A 20,950-nucleotide genomic window follows, 5' to 3' on the forward strand; every position below is an offset into this window, starting at 1 on the left:
ACGGGGGGGGGGGCAGCATCTTCATGTCAGGTTTTATTCCATGTTTTGAGGGGAAAAAACACCATTTTGGGGGTGAATGAGGCGCCCCCCCCCCAAAGGGGTGACCCAAGTATTGGGGGTCCCCCCTATGGGGTCGATTTGGGGGGGGGGTCAGAGACAGGATGGGACCCCTAAATGTGGACCCCAGGGATGGGGGGGGCTCTTTGGGGAAGGTCCCATTGTCTGGGGGAGGGGGGTCAGGGGCAGGCTGGGACCCCAAATATGGACCATGGGGATGGGGGGGGGCTCCTTTTGGGGCTATCCAGAGGATGGGGGGGTCGCATTGGAGGTGTCCCATGGGGGGGGATCAGGGGATGGGAATGTCCCATTGGGGTGTCCCATGGGGGGGGTCTCTTTGGGGTTCCTATTGGGATGTCCCATGGGGGGGGTCTCTTTGGGGGTACCCATTGGGATGTCCCATGGGGGGGGGGTTAAGGGGATGGGAATTTCCCATTGGGGGTGTCCCATGGGGGGGGGGTCCCACTGGGATGTCCCATGGGGGGGGGGTCTCTTTGGGGGTACCCATTGGGATGTCCCATGGGGGGGGGGGTTGAGGGGATGGGAACGTCCCACTGGGGGTGTCCCGCGGGGGGGGTGTGTGTCCCATTGGGATGTCCCATGCGGGGGCTCTCTTTGGGGGTACCCATTGGGGGTGTCCCATGGGGGGGGGTTAAGGGGATGGGAATGTCACATTGAGGGTGTCCCATGGTGGGGGGGTCTCTTTGGGGGTATCCATTGGGATGTCCCATGGGGGGGGGTTAAGGGGATGGGAATGTCCCATGGCCGGGGGGGGTGGAATCCCATTGTGTGCCGGGCGGTTCCATGGGGGTGTCCCGCGGGGGGGGGGGTGTCCCGCGGGGGGGGGGGTGCTCAGGCGCAGGGCTCGAAGGGCAGCGCCGTGACCCCCCCGTGCAGCTCGAGCGCGGCTCGCGCCCAGGCCAGCAGGTCCGCGCGGGGGCGCGCGCCGCACGCGGCCAGCGCCGCCACCTCGGCGGGCGCCAGGGCCCGGCCCCACAGCTCCAGCGCCGACACGTCCCCCACGAACGCCTGCGTGGCGTCGAACCGGCCCCCGAGCGCGTCCTGCCCGGGCAGCCCGTGTGTGCCCCACGTACCCCGCGTGTGCCCCACGTACCCCGTGTGCATCCCGTATACATCCCATGTACCCCATGTATATCCAAATACTCCATATATCCCCCATATATCCCCCATATCTACCCCATATATATCCCATATAACCCATATACATGCCGTATCTCCCATATACACCCCATATATACCCCATGTATCCCCCATATCTGCCATATGCACCCCATATACACCCCATATATCCCCCATATCCCCCATATATCCCCCATATCTGTCATATACACCCCATATATCCCCCATATATCCCCCATATCTGCCATATACACCCCATATATCCCCCATATATCCCCCATGTATCCCCCATATCGGCCATATACACCCCATATACACACCATATATCCCCCATATCCCCCATATATCCCCCATATCTGCCATATACACCCCATATATCCCTCATATCCCCCATATACCCCCATATATCCCATATATCCCCCATATATCACATATATACCCCAAATATGCCCCATATAGCCCATATACCCCCCATATATCCCCCATATACCCCATATATCACATATATACCCCAAATACGCCCCATATATACCACATATACGCCCCATATCCCCCCCCCCCCCCGCGCACCTGCTCCTGCCCCAGCACGAGGACCCCGTGCGGCCGCAGCGCGTGCCCCGGCGCCAGCCCCGCCCCCCTCCCGCGGGGGGCCCCGTCCTGGAAGCTCCGCCACGCGCCGCCCGCCGCCGACCACGTGACGCACACGTGGTGCCACCGCCCCGGGGTGGGCGACAGGGACAGCGGCACCGCCTGGGGGCGAGAGCGCCCGCCCCATAGAGAGAGACCCACAGCTCCCCATAGAGACCCACAGCCCCCCATAGAGACCCACAGAGACCCACAGCCCCCCCATAGAGACCCACAGCCCCCCCCATAACACCCCATAGAGACCCACAGACCCCCATAACACCCCATAGAGACCCACAGACCCCCATAACACCCCACAGCACCCCATAGAGACCTACAGTCCCCCCCATAACACCCCATAGAGACCCATAGCCCCCCATAACTCCCCAAAGCCCCCCAATAACCTCCCATAACCCCCCTATAACCCCCCATAACACCCCTATAACCCTCCATAACCCCTTATAACCCCCCTACAACCCCCTAAACAACCCATAACCCCCCCATAACCTCCCTATAACCCCGCATAGCCCCCCTACAGCCACCCGTAACCCTCCATAACACCTCCTTAACCCCAATAACCCTCCATAACCTCTCTATAACCCCCCCATAACACACCTATAACCGCCTATAACCCCCCATAACTCCCGTACAACCCCTTATTAACCCCCCATCTCCCTCTATACCCCCCATACCCCCCCATAGCGCCCATACCTGGTCATCGACGAGCAGCTCGAGGGGCCGCCCCCCCCACGCGAGCAGCACGAGCTCGTTGGGCTGCCCGGGCGCCGCGTACGAGAAGGGGGTCCCGAGGGGGGGGGCGCCCCCCCCGCCCGGCCCCGCCCCGGGGCGGAGCCACAGGCAGGCGGACACGGCCGCCAGGGGGCGCTGCAGCACCGGGCCCCGTGCCCGCGCGAACATGTAGTTGGTGCGGAGCGGGAACGAGACCCGGAACCCCCCGGGGGGGGCTGCGGGGGGGTCAGTGGGGGCGATGGGGGGGATGGGGTGATGGGGGTGATGGTGGCGATAGGGTGATGGGGGTGATGGGGGCATGGGGGTGATGGGAGTGTTGGGGGGTATGGGGTGATGGGGGCGATGGGGTGATGGGGGCGATGGGGGGATGGGGGTGATGGGGGTGATGGGGGGGATGGGGGTGATGGGGGCGATGGGGCGATGGGGTGATGGGGTGATGGGGGTGATGAGGTGATGGGGTGATGGGGGCATGGGGGCGATGGGGGTGATGGGGGGATGGGGGTGATGGGGGGGATGGGGGGGATGAGGGTGATGGGGACAAGGAGGGTGATGGGGGTAATGGGGGGCAATGGGGGCAATGGGGTAATGGAGGGGGACACAGCAATGGGGGGCAATGGGGGGAGTGTTAATGGGTGGCAATAGGGGGGACATATCAGTGGGAGGACACAATGGCCCTGGGGAGGCAGCACTGGGGCCTCGATCAATGGGGTCCCATCAACGGGGGTCCCCATCCCTCCATCCCCAAGTGTCCCCATCCTTGGGGGTCCCATCCTTTAGGGGATCCCATCAATGGGGGTCCCATCTATGGGGGTTCCATCCTTTGGGGACCCATCCTCTGGGCCCCCCCTCACCTTTGTCTTTGTCCTTGTCCTTGGGGTCCCCATGGTGCTCGGGGTCGTCGTGGTCCTCCTCCTCCTCATGGGCCTCGTGGTCGCCATGGCGATGGCCCCAGTGATGCTCCTCGTGGTGGTTGCCATGGTTCCCGTAGTGGTTGCCATGGGGATACCCGGCGTGGTTGCCATGGTGATCCTCAAAGGGCTTGTTGTTGTGCTTGCTGTGGTGCTGGGGATGGTGGTTGCCATGGTGACCATAGAGGTTGCTATGGAGGAGGCCGTGGAGGTGATGGTGATGGTCGCCAGCCTTGCTGTGGTTGCCATGGTGATCGGCGTGGTCGCCATGGTGCCCGTGGTGGTTGCTATGGAGGATGCCGTGCACCTTGGCGGGGTCCCCGGCCTTGCTGTGGTCGCCATAGTGACCGTGCTGGTTGCTATGGAGGATGCCATGGTCCCCAGCCTTGCTGTGGTCGCCATGGTGACCGTGGTTGCCATAGAGCCCCTCATGGTGGTTGCTATGGAGGATGCCGTGGTCCCCAGCCTTGCTGTGGTCGCCATGGTGACCGTGCTGGTTGCTATGGAGGATGTCGTGGTCCCCAGCCTTGCTGTGGTCGCCATGGTGACCGTGGTGGTTGCTATGGAGGAGGCCGTGGTCCCCGGCCTTGCTGTGGTCGCCATGGTGACCGTGGTGGTTGCCATGGAGCCCCTCGTGGTGGCCGCCGTGCTTCTCGTGGTCGCCATGGTGAGCGTGGTGGGTGCCGTGGTGGGTGCCATGGTGGGTGCCGTGGTCGCCATGGTGATGGGTGCCGTGGTGGGTGCCATGGTGATGGGTGCCGTGGTGCCCGCGGGCACTGCCGTGGGGCTGGCTGCCGTTGCCGTGGGGATGCAGCTGCAGCTCCAGCAGCCGGATCTTCTTCTGCAGCGCCTCCCGCAGCCCCGACACGTTGCGGCTCTGCCGGGACCCCGACACTGACCCGCGGCTGCCCCATAGCCTGCCCCATAGCCCCCCAGCTGCCCCATAGCCTGACCCATAGCCCCCCAGCTGCCCCATAGTCTGACCCCTAGACCCCCAGCTGCCCCCCAGTTTGTCCCATAAACCCCTATCTGTCCCCCAACCTGCCCCATAGCCCCCCATCTTACCCCATAGCTTGCCCCATAGCCCCGCATCTGCCCCCGAATCTACCCCGTAGTGCCTCATTTGCCCCCCAACCTGCCCCATAGACCCCCAGCTGCTGCATAGCCTGCCCCATAGCCCTGCATCTACCCCATAGACCCCAATCTTCCCCCCAACCTGCCCCATAGCCCCCCTATCGCCCCTTTCCCTCCCCACCCATCGCTCCCCATCCCCCCCCGCCCCTCCCCCCCCGGGTATATTTAAGCCGGAGCCGCCCCGTTAATCCGCCCCTCCCCCCCCCGCGGTCAAGCAGCGGCCGGAAATGGGGGGGGGAGGGGCACGAGGCTGGTGCAACACAAGGACCGATGCACAAGAACCCCCTTTGCACGACGGACCCCAACCCCCCCGATCCCCCTTTTGCACACGCGTGTGCAAGGGTCTCCCCCCCCCCCGCCATGTACCTGCAGCTGCTGCAGCCGCTGCCGCAGCCCCGCGAGCGCCCGCTCGTGCGAGGCCGCCCCGTCCTCGTGCAAGGCCCCGTCCTCGTGCAAGGCCGCGCCCTCCTCGTGCAAGGCCTCGCAGCGGCCCAGCTTGGCCGCCAGCTCCAGCGCCGCCTCCCGCTGCTGCACCAGCGCCTCCCGCAGCCGCAGGATGGTGCTGCGCGCGCCCTCGTGCAAGCCCTCGTGCAAGCCCTCGTGCAAACCCTCGTGCAAACCCTCGTGCGAGGAGGAGCAGCCCGGCTCCGCGCCCGGCGGCAGGGGGGTGCACAGGAAGCGCGGGAGGGGGTCGCAGCGGCCGCCCCCCCCCAGCAGCAGCGCCATGGTGAGCAGCGTGAGCGCACGGGGAGGCATGGCTGGGGCACGCGCGCGTGCGAGGCCTGAGCTGCAGCACAAAGGGAGGCGCGTGTGAGCACACGCGTGTGCAACGCACGGAGCCACCGTGTGTCAGCCCCCCCCGCCCCCCCCGCGCTCACACGCGTGTGCAAGGCCCCCCCCCCCCGCGGGACCCCCCTGTACCTGCCACACGCGGGTGCGAGGCGCCGGCGCCGCTCGCTGCAGGGCGGCCAATGGGGCTTAATGGGACTTACTGGGACTTACTGGGAGGGCCGGGGGGGGTTAAAGCGGCTCAATGGGGGGGGGAAGGGGCGGGACTGGGCTGGCTCCAGCACGGACCAGTCACACCAGTGACCCCGCTGTCTGCCCCCAAACCCCTGTACCTGCCCCTTTAAGCAGCCCATGGATCGTAGAGAGCAATGGCTCGTTAATTACACGTTAATAGCTCGTTAATTAGCGATTAGCTAATTAACAGGTTAATAGCTCGTTAATTAGCGCGTTAATAAGAGGTAAATAGTTCATTAATTAGAGGTAAACGGAACGTTAGAGGTCAATGGGTCGTTAATTAGTGTTTACTGTCTCTTTAATTAGCGGTTAATTGCTCATTAATTAGCGATTATGGGTTCATGAATTAGCGGTTAATGGCTCCTTGATTGGAGGTCATGGGCTCATTAATTAGTGGTTAATGGCTCGTTAATTGGCGGGCAATGAGTTATTAATTAGCGGTTAATAAGTCATTAATTATCCGTCAATGGGTCGTTAATTAGCACTTAATAGGTCATTAATTATCAGTTAATGGCTCATTAATTAGCGGTTAAAGGCTCATTAGCCCTCAATGACCGCGGGTATGTCCCCCCCCCGGCGCTGCCGAGTGGACTCTTCCATTACCCCACATGGGGGTGCTCGGGGTCAGCCCATTGCACTTTTGGGGGGGGGGGGCCGGGAAGGGGGTTTGGGGGGGAGGCGTCCCGGGGGGGTCCCAACAACCATTTTCTCCTTTTTCCCTTTATTTTGACATCAAAAATACCCCAAAAATACAAAAAAATACAAAAAGAAGAGCAAGAAAATCAATCACAAAAGGGGGGAGGGGGCTCCCCGTGACGTCATCACACCATGACGTCACCCCCCCTCCGAAGGGGGGGTCAAAGGAGAAGGGGGGGGTCGCAGCACCTTTGGGACATTGATTGTGTCAATAGAGGGGTACAAAGGGGGTTCCCCCCCCATAGAGGCACCAAGGGGGGGGTTAAAGGGGTCCTGTGGGGGGTTATTGCACATCGGGGGGGGGTATTTGGGGGGGGACCCCAATAAATACCCGACCTGCAGCCGCCCCCCCCAATAACCCCATTTGGGGGGGGTCACAGTGACACCCCCCACCCCCTATTCATTATACAGGGGGTGGGGAAGCTCTGGAGGTGCCCCCCCAAAAAAGGGGACCCCAACAGTGGGAATGATGGGGTTGGAATGGGGCACCCCCCCCAATTTACCCACTGTTGGGGTGTCCCCCAATGTTAAGGGTTGGGGGGGGGGCGATGTTAAGGGGGAGTCATTGGGAGAATCATTGGGGGGAATCATTGGGGGGAATCAATGGGGGGGATGCTTGGGGGGGGTCGCTGGGGGCCCCCCCATGTCTAGGACATCTTCCATATGGTGAGGGACGTGGTGAGCACCCCCGCAACGAAGATGGTGACAGTCTGCCAGGAGGGGGTGACCGAGGACGACAGGAGCCCGTCCTGGGGGGGGGACACCGACAGGGGGGTCACAACAGCCCCACTGCCCCCCACTGCCCCCATTATCCCCCCTGTCCCCATTGCCATTACCCCATTGTCCCCATTACCCCCCTTGCCCCATTGCCCTCATTGCCCCCACTGCCCCCATTGCCCCCACTGCCCCATTCCCCCTATTCCCCCCAGTGCCCCCCATTGCCCCCACTGCCCTGTTGCCCCCATTGCCCCCATTTCCCCCAGTGCCCCATTCCCCTATTACCCCCATCGCCATCATCAGCCCCATCGGCCCCCATGTGTCGGGGTGCCCCCCGTGTGTCGGGGTGCCCCTCACCCATCCTCCCTGCGCCTGGATCCAGCCCAGCACGTGCTCCCTCAGGTACTCCATGGTCCAGCCCAGGATGGTCCGAACCAGCTCCGGGACCTTGGCACAGAGCGCCTGGGGCGGGAGGAACCAAGGCCATTGCGGGGGGGGATCCAAAGGGCTTTGGGGACCCCAAAAAGGGAGTTTCGGGGGGGTCTCAACCCACTTTGAGCACCAGTTTGCAGGCGAAATAGAAGAGGGCGACGACGCGGCCCCAGTTGAAGGTGCCGTCGGAGAACATCTCAGTGGCCACCTTGAAGAAGAGCTCCTTGGGGGCCTCGCACCCCACATCTGCGATCATCCTGGGGGGGGGACCCCGGAACGGAGCTTCAGGACCCCCCCATGCCCTGCACGGACCCTCCCAAAGCAGCGTGGAACTCCCTCTAGAGGGGACACAGGGACCCCCAATGCCCCCCAAAGCCCCTCGCCCAAGTGGGGTCCCCCCCATATAGCACCCCCTCCAGCCTCCCAAGTGGGCTTCCCCTAATTCCCCCTCTATATGGGCCCCCCCAGCCCCTCCTGCCCCCAATTTGGGGTCCCCCCGAGCCCCTCTCGCCCCCCGCAGCCGCTCCATGCCCCCCCGCAGCCCCGCACCGCTGCAGCTCCGCGTTGCGGTCCAGCTCGTCCCCGATGCGCCGCAGGCACTCGCTGAGCCGCTTCGTGTCGGGCTGGGCCCGGCCCGGCCCCGGCCCCGGCCCCGGCTCCGCCTCCGGCTCCGCCCCCAGCTCCGCCCGGCCCAGGGCGAGCGCGGCCGCGTCCCCGCAGCGCTCCACGCGGTCCCGGATGAACCTGGGCGGCGGGAACACCGCGGGATATAGCGGGTACGGCGGTATAGAGCCCCCATGTAGGTGACACCCATATAGACCCCCCCATATAGGTGACCCCCATACAGGTGACCCCCATATAAACCCCCCCATATAGGTGACCCCCATGTAGGACCCCTCATAGAGGTGACCCCCCCTATAGGTGACCCCCTTATAGGACTCCCCATATAGACCCTCATATAGATGACCCTCATATAGACCCCCTCATAGAGATGACACCCATACAGTCCCCGCATATAGGACTCCCCCGTATAGACCCCCATATGTGTGATCCCCATGTAGGACCCCTCAGAGGTGACACCCATATAGAACCCTCCCATATAGCACTCCCCGTATAGACCCCCCCATACAGACCCCCCCATATAGGTGACCCCCATGTGGGACCCCTCATATAGACCCCCCCATACAGGTGACCCCCATGTAGGACCCCTCGTAGAGATCACACCCATACAGGTGACCCCCATATAGGACCCCCCAGATACACCCCCCCATACAAGTGACCCCCATATAGGACTCCCCAGATACACCCCCCCATATAGGCGACACCCCCATACAGGTGACCCCCACGTAGGACCCCTCATAGAGGTGACACCCATACAGGTGACCCCCATACAGACCCCCCCATACAGACCCCCCATACAGGTGACCCCGCTCACCCCCGCAGCAGCAGCGCCCCCGTCCTCATGATCTGATCCGACGAGGCCCCTGCAAAGAACCGGGGGGGGGGGTGTGTGTGCCGGTGTCAGCGCCGGTTCCTTCCCCCCCCCCCCGCCATACCCCCTCCCGGCCCCCCCCACCTCACCTCCGCCCGGGGGGGGGTCGGGCTCTCTGCAGCCGTCGCCGCCGCCCCCCCCCTCGCCGCCGCCGCCGCCGCTCCCCGCGCCCCCCCCCCCGCGGCCGCCGCGGTGGTTCCGCCCCCTCCGCCGCCCCCTCCCCGCTGCGCCGCCGCCGCCGCCGCCGCCGCCATCTTGGCGCCCGCAACACGTGGCCCCAAGAGCGCGCCGGCGTCACGTCCTGGTCACGTGAGGAGGGACATGGAAGGGAGGGGGAGGTGACTATCATGGGCACAGCGTCGCTATGGTAACCGCAGGGCGGGGTTACCCCCCGCGTCGCTATGGTAACCGAGGGGAGGGGGGGAAGAGGGAATGGCGCCTCCGCGCCAGCCAATAGGCGGCGCGCTCGGCTGAGGCAGCGCAGGCCAATAGGGAGGCGGGGGTGGGGGGAAGGCGACCAATGGGGCCCGTTCCCGCGCTTTTGGGGGGGGCGGTGCTGTGGGTTCCCTATGGGGGGCTATGGGGGTCTATGGGGGTTATGGGTGCTATGGGGTGTCTATGGGGGGCTATGGGGGTCTATGGGGTGTCTATGGGGGGCAATGGGGGTCTATGGGGGGCTACGGGTGCTATGGGGGTTTATGGGGGGCTATGGGTGCTATGGGGTGTCTATGGGGGGCAATGAGGGTCTATGGGTGTCTATGGGGGGCTATAGGGGTCTATGAGGGACTATGGGGGGGTCTGTGGGGGTTATGGGGGGCAGTGGGGGGTCTATGGGGGCAATGGGGGTCTATGGGCGTCTCCACCCACCCCATAGCACCCCACAGCCGCCCCATAGGCTCCATTAGCACCCATAGGGATCCCCATCAGCACCCATTGGCCCCCCATGGGAGCCCCACGTGACCCCCGCAAACTTCCGCCCCCCCCCCCCAGGCGCTTCCTGACCCCGCCGGGAGCACCCACAGACACCAGAGGTGGGGGGGGCCCATGGGGGGCTATGGGGGGCTGTGGGGGGCTGTGGGGTGTCCATGGGGCGGGGGGGCCATGGCACCCATAGGTGGTGCTGACCCCCCCTCCCGTGGGTGCAGCCAATGGGGCCCAGGGGCTGCCTCGGCCTGGCCAAGGGCTTCCTCTTCCTCTTCAACAGTGCGGCCGTGGTGAGCACCCATGGGTGCTATGGGGGGCTATGGGTGCTATGGGGGGCTATGGGTGCTATGGGAGGCTATGGGCGCTATGAGTGCTTTGGGGGGGCTATGGGTGCTATGGGGTGCTGTGGGGGCTATGTGGGCTATGGGGGGCTGTGGGTGCTATGGGGGTCCTATGGGTGCTATGGGGTGCTGGGGGGGGCCTATGGATGCTGTGGGGTGCTACAGGGGGGCTATGGGTGCTGTGGGGGTCTGTCTATGTGTGCTCTGGGGTATCTATGGGGGCACTATGGGTGCTCTGGGGGGCTGTGGGGTGCTATGGAGGTTTATGGGGGCTATGGGTGCTAAGGGGTGCTCTGGGGGTCTATGGGTGCTCTTTCTCCCCCCAGCTTTTGGGGTCCCTCCTCGTGGCTTTTGGCCTCTGGGGCCTCTTTGACCGGCGGAGCCTCAGCTGGGTGCTGGGTAAGAGCCCCCCATCTATGGGGCACCCCATAACCTATGGGGCACCCCCCATCTATGGGGCACCCCACTTATGGAGCCCCCCTTTGTCCCCCCCAGGGTCGCCGCTGCTCGCGCTCAGGGTCTCGGCCTGGCTCTACTTGGGGGTCGGAGGCGCCGCCGTCGTGTTGGGGGCCCTGGGGGCCATCGGGGCCCTGCGGGGGGGCAGGGTCCTGCTGGGGCTGGTGTGTGGGGCAGGACGTGGGGCGGGGGGGACATGTGGGGCTGGGGGGCACTTAAGGGGCTGGGGGGGTCAATGTGAGGCTGGGTGGGAGATGTGGGGCTGAGGGGCACTTATGGAGCTGGGGGGGCCAATGTGGGGCTGGGTGGGAGATGTGGGGCTGGGGGGCACTTATTGGGCTGAGGGGGGTCAATGTGGGGCTGAGGGGGGGACATGTGGGGCCTGCCCCATACATTCTCCTGCCCCACATCTCTGCCCCATAAGTACTTTGGGAGCCTGCTGCTGCTCTTCACTGCCCAGATCACGGTTGCAGTCATTGTCTATACACAGCGCGTCAATGTGAGTGCTATGGGGCAGGGCTATGGGGCAGCGCTATGGGGCAGCGCTATGGGGCTGGGCTCACTCTCTGCCCCACAGGTGGCCTCCAAGATGGCGGCGCACGCGCAGGAGCTGATCCGGGGGTACCCGGCCCAGGGGCCCCCCCGGGAGCCCCACGAGGGCTGGGACCTCGTCCAGCAGCAGGTGAGCCCCATAGAGCCCCATAGCACCCCACAGCACCCATAGCACCCACAGACACCCCACAGAGACCCAGCGCCCCCGTCCCGCAGCTCCGTTGCTGTGGCTGGGCCGGGCCCCAGGACTGGAGCCCCCCCGGGGCCGTCGCCTGCTCCTGCCTCGCCCCCAACAGCACCCAAAGGACCCCTCCGGAGCCGCCCCACGGCCGCTGCCCCTTGGCAGCACCCCAGGACCTGTTCCCTATGGTGAGTCCCATTGGCACCCATTGATACCCATTGGCACCCATTGGCATCTGTCAGTACCCATTGATACTCATTGACACCCATTGGCACCCATCAGCACCCATTGATACCCATTGGCACCCATTGGCACCCATCAGCACCCATTGATACCCATTGATACCCATTGGCACCCACCAGCACCCATTGATACCCATTGACACCCATCAGCACCCATTGATACCCATCAGCACCCATTGGCACCCATTGATACCCGTTGGCACCCATTGGCACCCGTCAGCACCCACTGATACCCATTGACACTCATTGGCACCCACTGATACCCATTGGCACCCATCAGCACCCATTGATACCCACTGGCACCCATCAGCACCCATTGATACCCATCAGCACCCATCAGCACCCACTGACACCCCCTGCCCCCCACTGACCCCCTTTGCCCCCCTGCCCCATAGGGCTGTGCTGAGGGGGCCCAGCGGTGGCTGGGGCAGAACCTGGTCACGGTGGTTGGGGGAAGCCTCGGCTGCGGCCTCGTGGAGGTGAGATGTGGGGCAGCCCTATGGGGAAGGCTGGGTGCCATGGGGCTGCTTGTGGGGCGCTCTATGGGTCTACGGGGCAGTCCATGGGGCACTCTATGGGGTGGTCTTTGGGTCTATGGGGCAGTCCATGGGGTGGTCTTCGGGTCTATGGGGCGGTCCATGGGGTGGTCTCTTGTCTATGGGGTGGTCTCTGGTCTATGGGGTGGTCTATGGGGCAGTCTGTGGGGTGGTCTCTGGGTCAGTCCATGGGGCAGCCCCTGGGTCAGTCCCTGGGGCAGTCTCTGGTCTGTGGGTCAGTCCATGGGTCAGTCCATGGCTCAGTCCATGGGTCGGTGCCTCCCGCAGCTGCTCCTGCTCTCGGTGTCGATGTTCCTCATCAGGAACCTGGACCCGGACGAGCCCCCGATGGCGCCGTGAGGGGGGAGGGAGGCTCGGGGGGGGTCCCCGCGTGGCTCCGCCCTCTCCCCTGCTTCAGCCAATAAATCACCCGGAACCGGCAGCACGGACCAATGAGAGCGGGGAGGGGGCGGGACCACAGCCCTGGACGCGCCCCCTTTGTGCGCGGGGCGTGGCTCGGGGGCTGGACATGCCCATTTATGGCAGGGGAGCACCGCCTCACGTGAAGCCCCGCCCCTTTTCCCTCAGGACCCCTCCTTGGCCACGCCCCCCTCTGAAGCCCTCGGCTCGTGATTGGTCCAGCCCCTCCAGGCGGGAACCGCTCGCGCTCGGCCGCGCCCCTTTCCTCTCAGTAACCCCCTTGGTCACGCCCCTCTCCTGAGCCCTCGCCGTCTGATTGGTCCGGCCTCTCTAGGCGGGAACGGCTCGCGCGTAGCCCAGCCCCTTTTCCCTCAGAACTCGCCTTCGGCCGCGCCCCTCGGCTTGTGATTGGTCCAGCCCCTCCAGGCGGGAACGGCTCGCGCGTAGCTCCGCACCTTTCCCCTCAGGACCCCTCCTTGGCCACGCCCCTCTCTGAAGCTCTCGCCTTGTGATTGGTCCCGACCCCTTTTGAGCGGGAACAGCTCGAGCTCAGCCCCGCCCCTCTCCTGAGCCCTCGGCTCCTGATTGGTCGCGGCCCCTCCAGGCGGGAGCGCCTCGCGCCCGGCCCCGCCCCCGTCCCCTCAGCCCCTCCCGCCATGTCGGAGCCGCCGCTGGAGGGGCCCGGGCCCCGGCCCCGGCCCCGGCCCCGCGCGGGGGGAGCCCCGGAACCGGCCCCGGCCCCGGCGCGGGGGGACCCCGGCAGCGGCGGCGGCGGCTGCGGGCAGGAGTTCGTGCTCGAGAGCACCTTCGCGGCCTGCGACCCGCAGCGCACAGGTACCGCCCCACAGCTCCCCATAGAGCGCAGGTACCGCCCCCCAGCGACCCACAGAGACCCATAGAGATCTGCAGCGCACAGGTACCGCCCCACAGAGACCCATAGCGCCCCACAGAGCGCAGGTACTGCCCCACAGCGACCCATAGAGCACAGGTACCGCCCCATAGCGACCCATAGCGCCCCACAGAGCACAGGTACCGCCCCAAAGCACAGCCCTGAGCCCCACAGTAGCCCCACAGCCCGGCCAGTGCCCCAGAGCGAGCCCTTTCCCCCCACAGCGCCCCCATGGCACCCCACAGCTCCCCAATAGCGCCCCCCTAGCCCCATAGCGCCCCACAGCCGCCAGCGCCAGGCGCCCGCAGGCCGGGTGCGTGCGCGGCGGGTGCTGCAGTTCGTGGCGGCGGTGACCGGGCGCAGCGCGGACGAGCGGCAGCTCCGGGCGCTGCGGCTCATGCTGGAGGCGGCGGCGGCGGCAGGGGCGGGGCTGGACCGGGCCACGTTCCACAGCGTCATGGGCCGCTGGATCCAGCACTGCCAGCGGTCAGTGCCGCCCCACACAGACAGACCCATAGAGACCCACAGCGACCCACACAGACCCACAGACACACCCCAGAGAGACCACAGAGACCCACAGAGACTGTGGAGACACATAGAGACACCCCATGGAGACCCACGGAGACCCACAGAGACCCACAGACACCATAGCAACACATAGAGACACCCCATAGCGACCCATAGAAACACATAGAAACCACAGACACCCATAGAGACCCATACGGACACCCCATAGAGACATATAGAAACACACACAGACCATAGAGGTCCACGAAGGCCCCATAGATTGGCCCTGAACCCCACAACCAGCCCCTCATCCAGCCCCATAACCAGCCCCTCAGCCAGCCCCACAGCCTGCCCCACAACCCACCCTACATCCAGACCCTCATCCAGTCCCACGACCAGCCCCACATCCAGTCTCACAACCTGCCCCACAACCAGCCCCACAACCAGCCCCACAGCCAGCCCTACAGCCAGCCCCATAACCAGCCCCATACCCAGCCCCACATCCCATGTTCCCAGGGGCTCGTGGCTCGGGGAGGAGCCAGAAGCAGCAGCCGGAGACCTTGGACCAGGTGAGTGTGGGATGGTCCATGGGGGCACGGGGCAGCCATGGGGATAAAGCAGCCATTGGGGCACGGAGCAGCCATGGGGGCACGGAGCAGCCATGGGGGCACGGGGCAGCCATGGGATATGGGGCAGCCATGGGGATAGAGCAGCCATGGAGGCATGGGGGCAGCCATGGGGATATGGGGCAGCCATAGGGACACGGGGCAGCCATGGGATATGGGGCAGCCATGGGATATGGGGCAGCCATGGGGTGCTCCCTGCAGCCATAGGGAGCAGGTGGGATGCTCTGGCCTGGCGCAGCGCAGGGGGAGCAGGGCAGGGGGAGCAGGGCAGGGGGAGCAGCGCTGGGGGGAGCAGGACAGGGGGAGCAGGGCAGGGGGAGCAGGGCGGGGGGAGCAGCGCGGGGGGAGCAGCGCAGGGGGGGCAGGGCAGGGGGAGCAGGGCGGGGGGAGCAGCGTGGGGGGAGCAGCGCAGGGGGGGCAGGGCAGGGGGAGCAGGGCTGGGGGAGCAGCGCAGGGGGGGCAGGGCAGGGGGAGCAGCGCTGGGGGAGCAGGGCAGGGGGGGCAGGGCAGGGGGAGCAGCGCTGGGGGAGCAGCGCTGGGGGAGCAGCGCGGGGGGGGCAGCGCTGGGGGAGCAGCACTGGGGGAGCAGCAGCTGCCTCGGGCCGGGTGCTCATCCTGGGGGTGCTGCTGGGCCGCTCCTGAGCCCTCGTCCCGCCCCGCTGCAGAGGAGGGACCCGCGGCACCGGAGAGCGAGCACGGAGCAGGCACGGGGTGAGGGCTGGGGCCGCCTGGGGGCACCCATGGGGCCAGCCACGGCCCCAACCCCACCCCATGGATCCCTCCTATGGAGCCCACCCATGGATCCCACATCATCCCATGGCCCCATCCCCACCCCATGGCCCTATCCCCACCCCATGGCGCCATCCCCATCCCATGGATCCCACCCATGGATCCCACATCATGCTGTGGGTCCCACTGCATCCCATGGCCCCCCCACGACCTCCAATGGCCCCATCCCCACCCCATGGCCCCAACCCCACCCCATGGCCCCAGCCCCATCCTATGGATCCCACATCATCCTATGGGTCCCACTGCATCCCATGGCCCCACTACCACCTCCAATGGCCCCATCCCCACCCCATGGACCCAACCCCACCCACAGCCCCATCCCCACCCCATGGCCCCGTCCCCACCCCATGGACCCACCCATGGATCCCACCCATGGGTCCCACCGCATCCCATGCCCCCCCGGCCCCGTGCCCACGCCCGGCCCCCCCGGCAGCAGTGCAGCGCTGGAGCTCCTGTCCCGCGCCCAGCACTTGGCCTCCCACAACCGGAAGCTGCAGCGGGACGCGGAGGCCTCCGAGGAGCTCAACTCGCGCCTGGGAGAGGAGCTGCAGCAGCTGCGGGGGCAGCTCCGCTGGTGAGAGCGCCCCATGGCCCATAGAGATCCCTGCGCCCCATAGCCCATAGCGATCCCTGTGCGCCCCATAGCCCATAGTGATCCCTGTGCGCCCCACGGCCCGTAGCGATCCCTGCGCGCCCCACAGCCCATAATGGTCACCTCGGGATAGACATCCCATAATGGTCCCATGGTGATGTTCACCGCATGGTGATGGGCACCCCATGGTGTCCCCTTGGTGATGGACATCCCATAATGGTCCCCTTGGTGATGGGCACCCCATGGCGATGGTCACCCCATGATGTCCCCATGGCGATAGGCACCCCATGGCTATAGACACCCCATGGCGACGGTCGCCCCATGGCTATAGACACCCCATGGCGATGAGCACCCCATGGCTATAGACACCCCATGGTGATAGACAACCCATGGCTATAGACACCCCATGGCGACGGTTGCCCCACGGCTACAGACACCCCATGGCGGTGGTCACCCCATGGCGCCGGTCGCCCCATGGCGGCCCCACGGCAATGCCCCCCCGGTGCCCCTGCAGCACGCAGCAGGCGCTGGAGCGGGCGCGCGCGGCCACCGAGGAGCTGGAGGACACCAAGGCCGCGGTGAAGGGGCTGGAGGAGGAGAACGTGGAGCTGCGGCGCAGGATGAGGACCCTGGTGGGCGCCGGGGGCACCCCTGGGGAGGTGACACCCACCGCGCCACCGGCGGGCACCCCCATGTCCCCTTTGGTGCAGGAGAAGGAGCAGAACAGCCTCCGCTCGCGCGCCGATGGGCTGCAGGAGGAGGTGAGGCCTTGGTGCCCCCGTCACCCCCTTGGTGCCCCCCCCCCGCGATGCCCCCAACCCCACCGTATGCCCCCCCGGTACCCCCCGGCAGAACCAGCAGCTGCAGAGCGAGGGGCTGGAGCTGCGGCGGCGGCTGCAGGCGCTGGTGGCCGAGGTGACGCGCCTGGAGGTGAGGCCCCCCCCGGTCCTCCCCGGCCCCCCCGGCGCCCGGTGCCACCAGCGCAGCCTCTGCCCCCGGCCCAGGCCCAGCTCTGCCACTGCTCCGACCTGCTGAGGGCCCGCGAGGCCACCAGCACCCAGGTGAGTGCACCCCTGGGCACCCAATGCGGCATCATCCCCCATGGGCACCCAATGGGTCATCACCCCCCATTAGCACCTATGGGCACCCAATGGGTCATCACCCCCCATGGGCGCCCAATGGGGTCAGCACCTCCCATTAGCACCTATGGGCACCCAATGGGGCATCACCCCCCCAGGGGCACCCAGTGGGTCATCACCCCCCATTAGCACCTATGGGCACCCAATGGGGTCAGCACCTCCCATTAGCACCTATGGGCACCCAATGGCTCATCACCCCCCCATGGGCACCTATGGGCACCCAATGGGGTCAGCACCCCTGATGGGCACCCAAAGGGGTCAACAAAGCCCCCATGCACAGGCCGGGCAGAGGGTGGCCGAGCTGACGGCAGCGCTGGAGGAGTATGAGACAGCAGTGAGGGTATGGGGCAGTGGGGCAGTGGGGCAGCGGGGGGCAATGGAGGGGCAATGGGGACCCCCCAACCCCGTGTCCCCCCCCAGGAGCAGCGGTTGGAGGCGACGCGGCTCCGGCACCAGTTGAACCAGCTCCAGGAGACCTGCGGCATGTGAGGGCAGTGGGGCCGGGGGGCTATGGGGGGCTATAGGGCAATGGGGGGGCACTGGGAGACCATTGGGACTACACTGGGATGACTGGGACTAACTGGTCCCACACTGGGCCCACCAGCACCCATGGGTGCCCCTCACTCCTCTCCCCCTCCCTCCCCGCTCCAGGCAGCTCTGGAGCCTCCCCAGTGACACCCCCATGGGCCAGGTAAGGGGCAGGGGACCCCAATGTGGGGGGGGGGACACCCCCACTGGGGGGGTGACCCCCATGGGGTGACGCTGGTGCCCCCCAGGAGGAGCAGGATGAGGCCGAGGTGAGGGGCCACCCGGAGCCGTGGCCTTGTCCCGAGGCCACCAGCAGGTAGGGGCGGGCCCACGGGCCCCCGGCCCCCAGCGCCCCCAGCGCCGCTCATGGGCTGCACTGGTAGGGCACCAGCGGCACCAGCACCACCAGTATCACCGGTACCACCGCCAGCGGCACCACCAGCAGCGCTGCTGGCACTGCCACCAGTGCCACCAGCGCCGCCAGTGCCGCCACGGACAGCAGCAGTGAGCCCAGCGCTGCTGCCGCTGCCCCCAGTGGCCCCCCCAGTGGCCCCACTGGTGCTCCCAGTGCTGGGCTGGGTGCTGGGGCTGGGGCTGCTGCTGCTGCTCTGGGGGGGCCCGGCCCTGGGGCTGCAGCTGCGGCACCACAGACCCCCCCCCGTGTGAGCCCCCTGTAACCCCCCCATTTATCCCCATGACCCCCCCATTTACCCCCATGACCCCCCAATAAAGTCTTATTGCTCTCTGCCCCCCCCGTCCCTTTCCCACCCCAAACCCCCCATTAAGGGGGGACCGATCAGGGTGCCCCCCCCCCCCAAACACCACACTCACACTCAGGCTCCCACCATCAGCTTTATGTGCCCGGGGGGGGACCGGGGCCCCCCCAAACACCCCCCCCCCGCTGTGGGGGGGTCGGGGGGGTCCCATCGCTCCTGGGTCAGCCTGAATGGGGAGGGGGAGTCAGGACCCCCCCAACCCCCCCGGCAACCCCCAACCCCCCCCCGGGCTCCCCTTTACCTGTGTCTGTCCCATGTCCCCCCCCGCGGCCGCTCAGGTCCCGGCTCCAGCACTGGGGGGGGGCTGGGGGGGCACCAGTGGCCCCATTACCCCATTGCCCCCATCACCCCCCATCACCCCATTGCCCCACCCGCACTCTGGCCCCCCCCCCTCCTCCTGGCGCTCAGGACCCACACGGCCGCGCTCAGCGCCAGCGCCCCCCCCAGCCCCCCCCACAGCACCAGCCCGTGCGGGGCGGGGGGGGAGACCCCGTGCGGTGCCGCGGGGGGGGGCGAGACGGCGGGGTCCGTGGGGGGGGCTGCTGGGGGGGGAGAAATGGGGGGTCAATGGGGGTGCCATGGGGGGGTCCCCATGCAGGGTCCCTGGGGGGGGTCCCTATGGGGGGCCGGGGGGGGCGGTACCCGTGGTGCAGCGCAGGCGGGCGCAGGCGCTGGGGGGGGGGTGTCTCTCCCGCAGCCCCCCCAGGTGCAGCTCCAGCGCCCCCAGGAGCTGAGACACGTTCACGGGCCGCAGCCGCACACAGCCCTGCGGGTCCTGGGGGGCGCGCGTCACAGGGGCGCCAGAGACCCCAGAGACACCCACAGACACCCCACAGACACCCATAGCCCCCTCATAGACACCCCATAGATCCCTGTAGCCCCCCATAGACCTCCATAGCCCCCCCATAGACCCCTCATAACCCTCCATAGCCCCCCATAGCCACCCCATAGCGCCCCATAGACACCCCATAGCCCCCCGCAGACACCCCATAACCCCCCACAGACACCCCATAGCCCCCCCCAGACACCCCATAGACCCCCATCGCCCCCATAACCCCCCATAGCCACCCCATAGCCTGCCATAACCCCCCATAGACCTCCATAGCCCCCCCATAGACTCCCATAACCCGCCATAGACACCCCATAGCTCCCCCATAGCCCCCCCATAGACCCCCATAACCCCGCATAGACACCCTATAGCCCCCCATAACCCCCCATAGCCCCCCATAGCCCCCCCGGCTCACGCTGAGGGGGCAGCCCGTGACGAAGTGCAGCTGCGCCGCGAGCGCGCGGAGCCGGGGGGACAGCGCCCCCCCCGCGCGTGCGGCCAAGCGGAGAATTGCAGCGAGACCGAACCGCAGCGTCCAGAGATCGGAGCAGAGCGAGCCCTGGGGGCGGGGGGCAGGGGGCATGGGGGCGATGGGGGCAATGGGGGGATGGGGGCATGGGGGGATGGGGGGAATGGGGGGGATGGGGTGATGGGGGAGATGGGGGCGATGGGGGGAATGGGGGGGCGGGGGGGCGATGGGAGGATGAGGTCGATGGGGGCAATGGGGGCTATGGGAGTGATGGGGGGTGATGGGGGTAATGAGGGTGATGTGGGCCAAGGGGGTGATGGGGCAATGGGGGCGATGGGGGGCAATGGGGTAAAGGAGGCAATGGGGGTGATGGGGGCAATGGGGGTAATGAGGGGAATGGAGGCAATGGGGGTGATGGGGGCGATGGGGTAAAGGGGGCAATGGGGGTCCCGGGGGGGTCTCTCACCAGCTCCAGGTTTTCCGGCATCTCCACAGTGTAATCCAGGAGCAGCCACGGGCTCTGGGGGGGGGGGGACCCCAACATGGGGGGGGAAAAATGGGGGTCCCAGAGGGGTTGGGGGGGTCCCGAGGGGGAATCATATGGGGGGGGTGGGGGTCCCAGGGAGGGGTCCCGTGGGCTGGTCCCATCAGGGGATTCTTGGGGGGTTCAATAGGGGGCTCCCATGGGGGGAGTTTGGGGGTCCCCAATGGGGGGATTTCCCGGGGGGGGGGTCCCATATGGGGATGTCCCATGGAGGGGTGTCCATTGGGGGGGGTCCCATGGGGAGAACTGGGGGGTTCCTATAGGGGTTGTCCCAAGGGGGTGTCCCGGGGGGGGGTCCCGGGGGCGGGTTCCGCGGGGGGGGTCTCACCACCGCCTCCACGTGCGCGTGGAACGTGCTGCTCACGGGGCTGAACTCGAAGGAGCAGCAGCCGCCGGGGGGGGGCACGGCCAAGAGCAGCAGCACCTGGGGGGGGGCCCGGTGGGTGGGTCCATTGTAGCCCGGGGGGGGGGGGGGGGGTCGGGGGGTCCCCACTTACCAGCGCGGAGCCGGGGGGGGCCGGGTCCATGGTGCGGCAGAGCCGGGGGGGGGGAAGGGGGGACCCGGGACCCCCCCGGAGCTGCCACCGAAAGCGAAAGTGACTCCGGGGCAGGGCGAGAACGAGGCTGGAGCCTCCCC

The 20,950-nt window shown here is 66.8% G+C and overlaps 5 protein-coding genes across 9 annotated transcripts; 2 read left to right on the forward strand and 3 right to left on the reverse strand.

Moving 5' to 3' along the window:
* Positions 1-20: 20 nt before the first annotated feature.
* HRC (histidine rich calcium binding protein) lies at positions 21-5,339 on the reverse strand. Its single transcript, XM_030474335.1, has 5 exons — positions 4,980-5,339; positions 3,423-4,356; positions 2,533-2,786; positions 1,768-1,947; positions 21-1,119 (listed from the first exon to the last, which is right to left on the reverse strand). Exons 1-5 carry the CDS (start codon positions 5,337-5,339, stop codon positions 910-912), a joined length of 1,938 nt encoding a protein of 645 aa, XP_030330195.1. The 3' UTR covers positions 21-909.
* Positions 5,340-6,404: 1,065 nt separating this feature from the next.
* BAX (BCL2 associated X, apoptosis regulator) lies at positions 6,405-9,255 on the reverse strand. Its single transcript, XM_030474354.1, has 6 exons — positions 9,063-9,255; positions 8,917-8,965; positions 8,031-8,225; positions 7,603-7,738; positions 7,407-7,511; positions 6,405-7,081 (listed from the first exon to the last, which is right to left on the reverse strand). Exons 2-6 carry the CDS (start codon positions 8,943-8,945, stop codon positions 6,980-6,982), a joined length of 567 nt encoding a protein of 188 aa, XP_030330214.1. The 5' UTR covers positions 8,946-8,965; positions 9,063-9,255; the 3' UTR covers positions 6,405-6,979.
* Positions 9,256-9,836: 581 nt separating this feature from the next.
* On the forward strand, positions 9,837-12,647 carry CD37 (CD37 molecule). 2 transcript variants are annotated; one of them, XM_030474348.1, is made up of 9 exons: positions 9,837-10,004; positions 10,119-10,187; positions 10,565-10,637; positions 10,734-10,858; positions 11,119-11,193; positions 11,272-11,376; positions 11,463-11,615; positions 12,065-12,148; positions 12,494-12,647. In XM_030474348.1, exons 2-9 carry the CDS (start codon positions 10,122-10,124, stop codon positions 12,563-12,565), a joined length of 753 nt encoding a protein of 250 aa, XP_030330208.1. In that variant the 5' UTR covers positions 9,837-10,004; positions 10,119-10,121; the 3' UTR covers positions 12,566-12,647. The 2 variants fall into 2 exon arrangements, with proteins under 2 accessions (XP_030330208.1, XP_030330209.1); XM_030474349.1 differs by having other exon boundaries at positions 11,185-11,193.
* A 634-nt stretch (positions 12,648-13,281) lies between these two features.
* KASH5 (KASH domain containing 5) lies at positions 13,282-18,443 on the forward strand. Its single transcript, XM_030474337.1, has 14 exons — positions 13,282-13,304; positions 13,389-13,459; positions 13,790-14,000; positions 14,538-14,590; positions 15,313-15,358; positions 15,870-16,010; positions 16,543-16,789; positions 16,881-16,958; positions 17,033-17,089; positions 17,448-17,507; positions 17,588-17,652; positions 17,819-17,858; positions 17,944-17,964; positions 18,079-18,443. Exons 1-14 carry the CDS (start codon positions 13,282-13,284, stop codon positions 18,370-18,372), a joined length of 1,407 nt encoding a protein of 468 aa, XP_030330197.1. The 3' UTR covers positions 18,373-18,443.
* A 91-nt stretch (positions 18,444-18,534) lies between these two features.
* FLT3LG (fms related receptor tyrosine kinase 3 ligand) lies at positions 18,535-20,942 on the reverse strand. 4 transcript variants are annotated; one of them, XM_030474352.1, is made up of 7 exons: positions 20,811-20,942; positions 20,642-20,737; positions 20,236-20,289; positions 19,716-19,859; positions 19,114-19,246; positions 18,713-18,775; positions 18,535-18,637 (listed from the first exon to the last, which is right to left on the reverse strand). In XM_030474352.1, the coding sequence occupies exons 1-7, from the start codon at positions 20,838-20,840 to the stop codon at positions 18,633-18,635; spliced, it is 525 nt and encodes a 174-aa protein (XP_030330212.1). In that variant the 5' UTR covers positions 20,841-20,942; the 3' UTR covers positions 18,535-18,632. The 4 variants fall into 4 exon arrangements, with proteins under 4 accessions (XP_030330212.1, XP_030330211.1, XP_030330210.1 ...); XM_030474351.1 differs by lacking the exon at positions 18,535-18,637 and having other exon boundaries at positions 18,713-19,013; positions 20,645-20,737; XM_030474350.1 differs by lacking the exon at positions 18,535-18,637 and having other exon boundaries at positions 18,713-19,013.
* Positions 20,943-20,950: the final 8 nt, after the last annotated feature.

Source organism: Strigops habroptila, unplaced genomic scaffold, assembly GCF_004027225.2.
Source record: "Strigops habroptila isolate Jane unplaced genomic scaffold, bStrHab1.2.pri NW_022045584.1_ctg1, whole genome shotgun sequence".
NCBI lineage: Eukaryota > Metazoa > Chordata > Aves > Psittaciformes > Psittacidae > Strigops > Strigops habroptila.

Coding starts and splice junctions, on each gene's coding strand:
- HRC (XM_030474335.1), bottom strand. CDS start 5,339: ATGGCGCTGCTGCTGGGGGGGGGCGGCCGCTGCGACCCCCTCCCGCGC. Junction 4,357..4,979: donor AGCGGCTGCAGCAGCTGCAG/GTACATGGCGGG, acceptor GGGTCCCGGCAG/AGCCGCAACGTGTCGGGGCT. Junction 1,120..1,767: donor TCGTGCTGGGGCAGGAGCAG/GTGCGCGGGGGG, acceptor CTGCCCGGGCAG/GACGCGCTCGGGGGCCGGTT.
- BAX (XM_030474354.1), bottom strand. CDS start 8,945: ATGAGGACGGGGGCGCTGCTGCTGCGGGG. Junction 7,739..8,030: donor CGCAACGCGGAGCTGCAGCG/GTGCGGGGCTGC, acceptor TCCCCCCCCCAG/GATGATCGCAGATGTGGGGT. Junction 7,082..7,406: donor TCCAGGCGCAGGGAGGATGG/GTGAGGGGCACC, acceptor TCCCCCCCCCAG/GACGGGCTCCTGTCGTCCTC.
- CD37 (XM_030474348.1), top strand. CDS start 10,122: ATGGGGCCCAGGGGCTGCCTCGGCCTGGCCAAGGGCTTCCTCTTCCTC. Junction 10,188..10,564: donor TCTTCAACAGTGCGGCCGTG/GTGAGCACCCAT, acceptor TTCTCCCCCCAG/CTTTTGGGGTCCCTCCTCGT. Junction 11,194..11,271: donor TCTATACACAGCGCGTCAAT/GTGAGTGCTATG, acceptor TCTGCCCCACAG/GTGGCCTCCAAGATGGCGGC.
- KASH5 (XM_030474337.1), top strand. CDS start 13,282: ATGTCGGAGCCGCCGCTGGAGGG. Junction 14,001..14,537: donor TGGATCCAGCACTGCCAGCG/GTCAGTGCCGCC, acceptor CCATGTTCCCAG/GGGCTCGTGGCTCGGGGAGG. Junction 17,859..17,943: donor GTGACACCCCCATGGGCCAG/GTAAGGGGCAGG, acceptor GGTGCCCCCCAG/GAGGAGCAGGATGAGGCCGA.
- FLT3LG (XM_030474350.1), bottom strand. CDS start 20,840: ATGGACCCGGCCCCCCCCGGCTCCGCGCTG. Junction 20,290..20,641: donor ACGCGCACGTGGAGGCGGTG/GTGAGACCCCCC, acceptor CCCCCCCCCCAG/AGCCCGTGGCTGCTCCTGGA. Junction 19,247..19,715: donor TCACGGGCTGCCCCCTCAGC/GTGAGCCGGGGG, acceptor CGCGCCCCCCAG/GACCCGCAGGGCTGTGTGCG.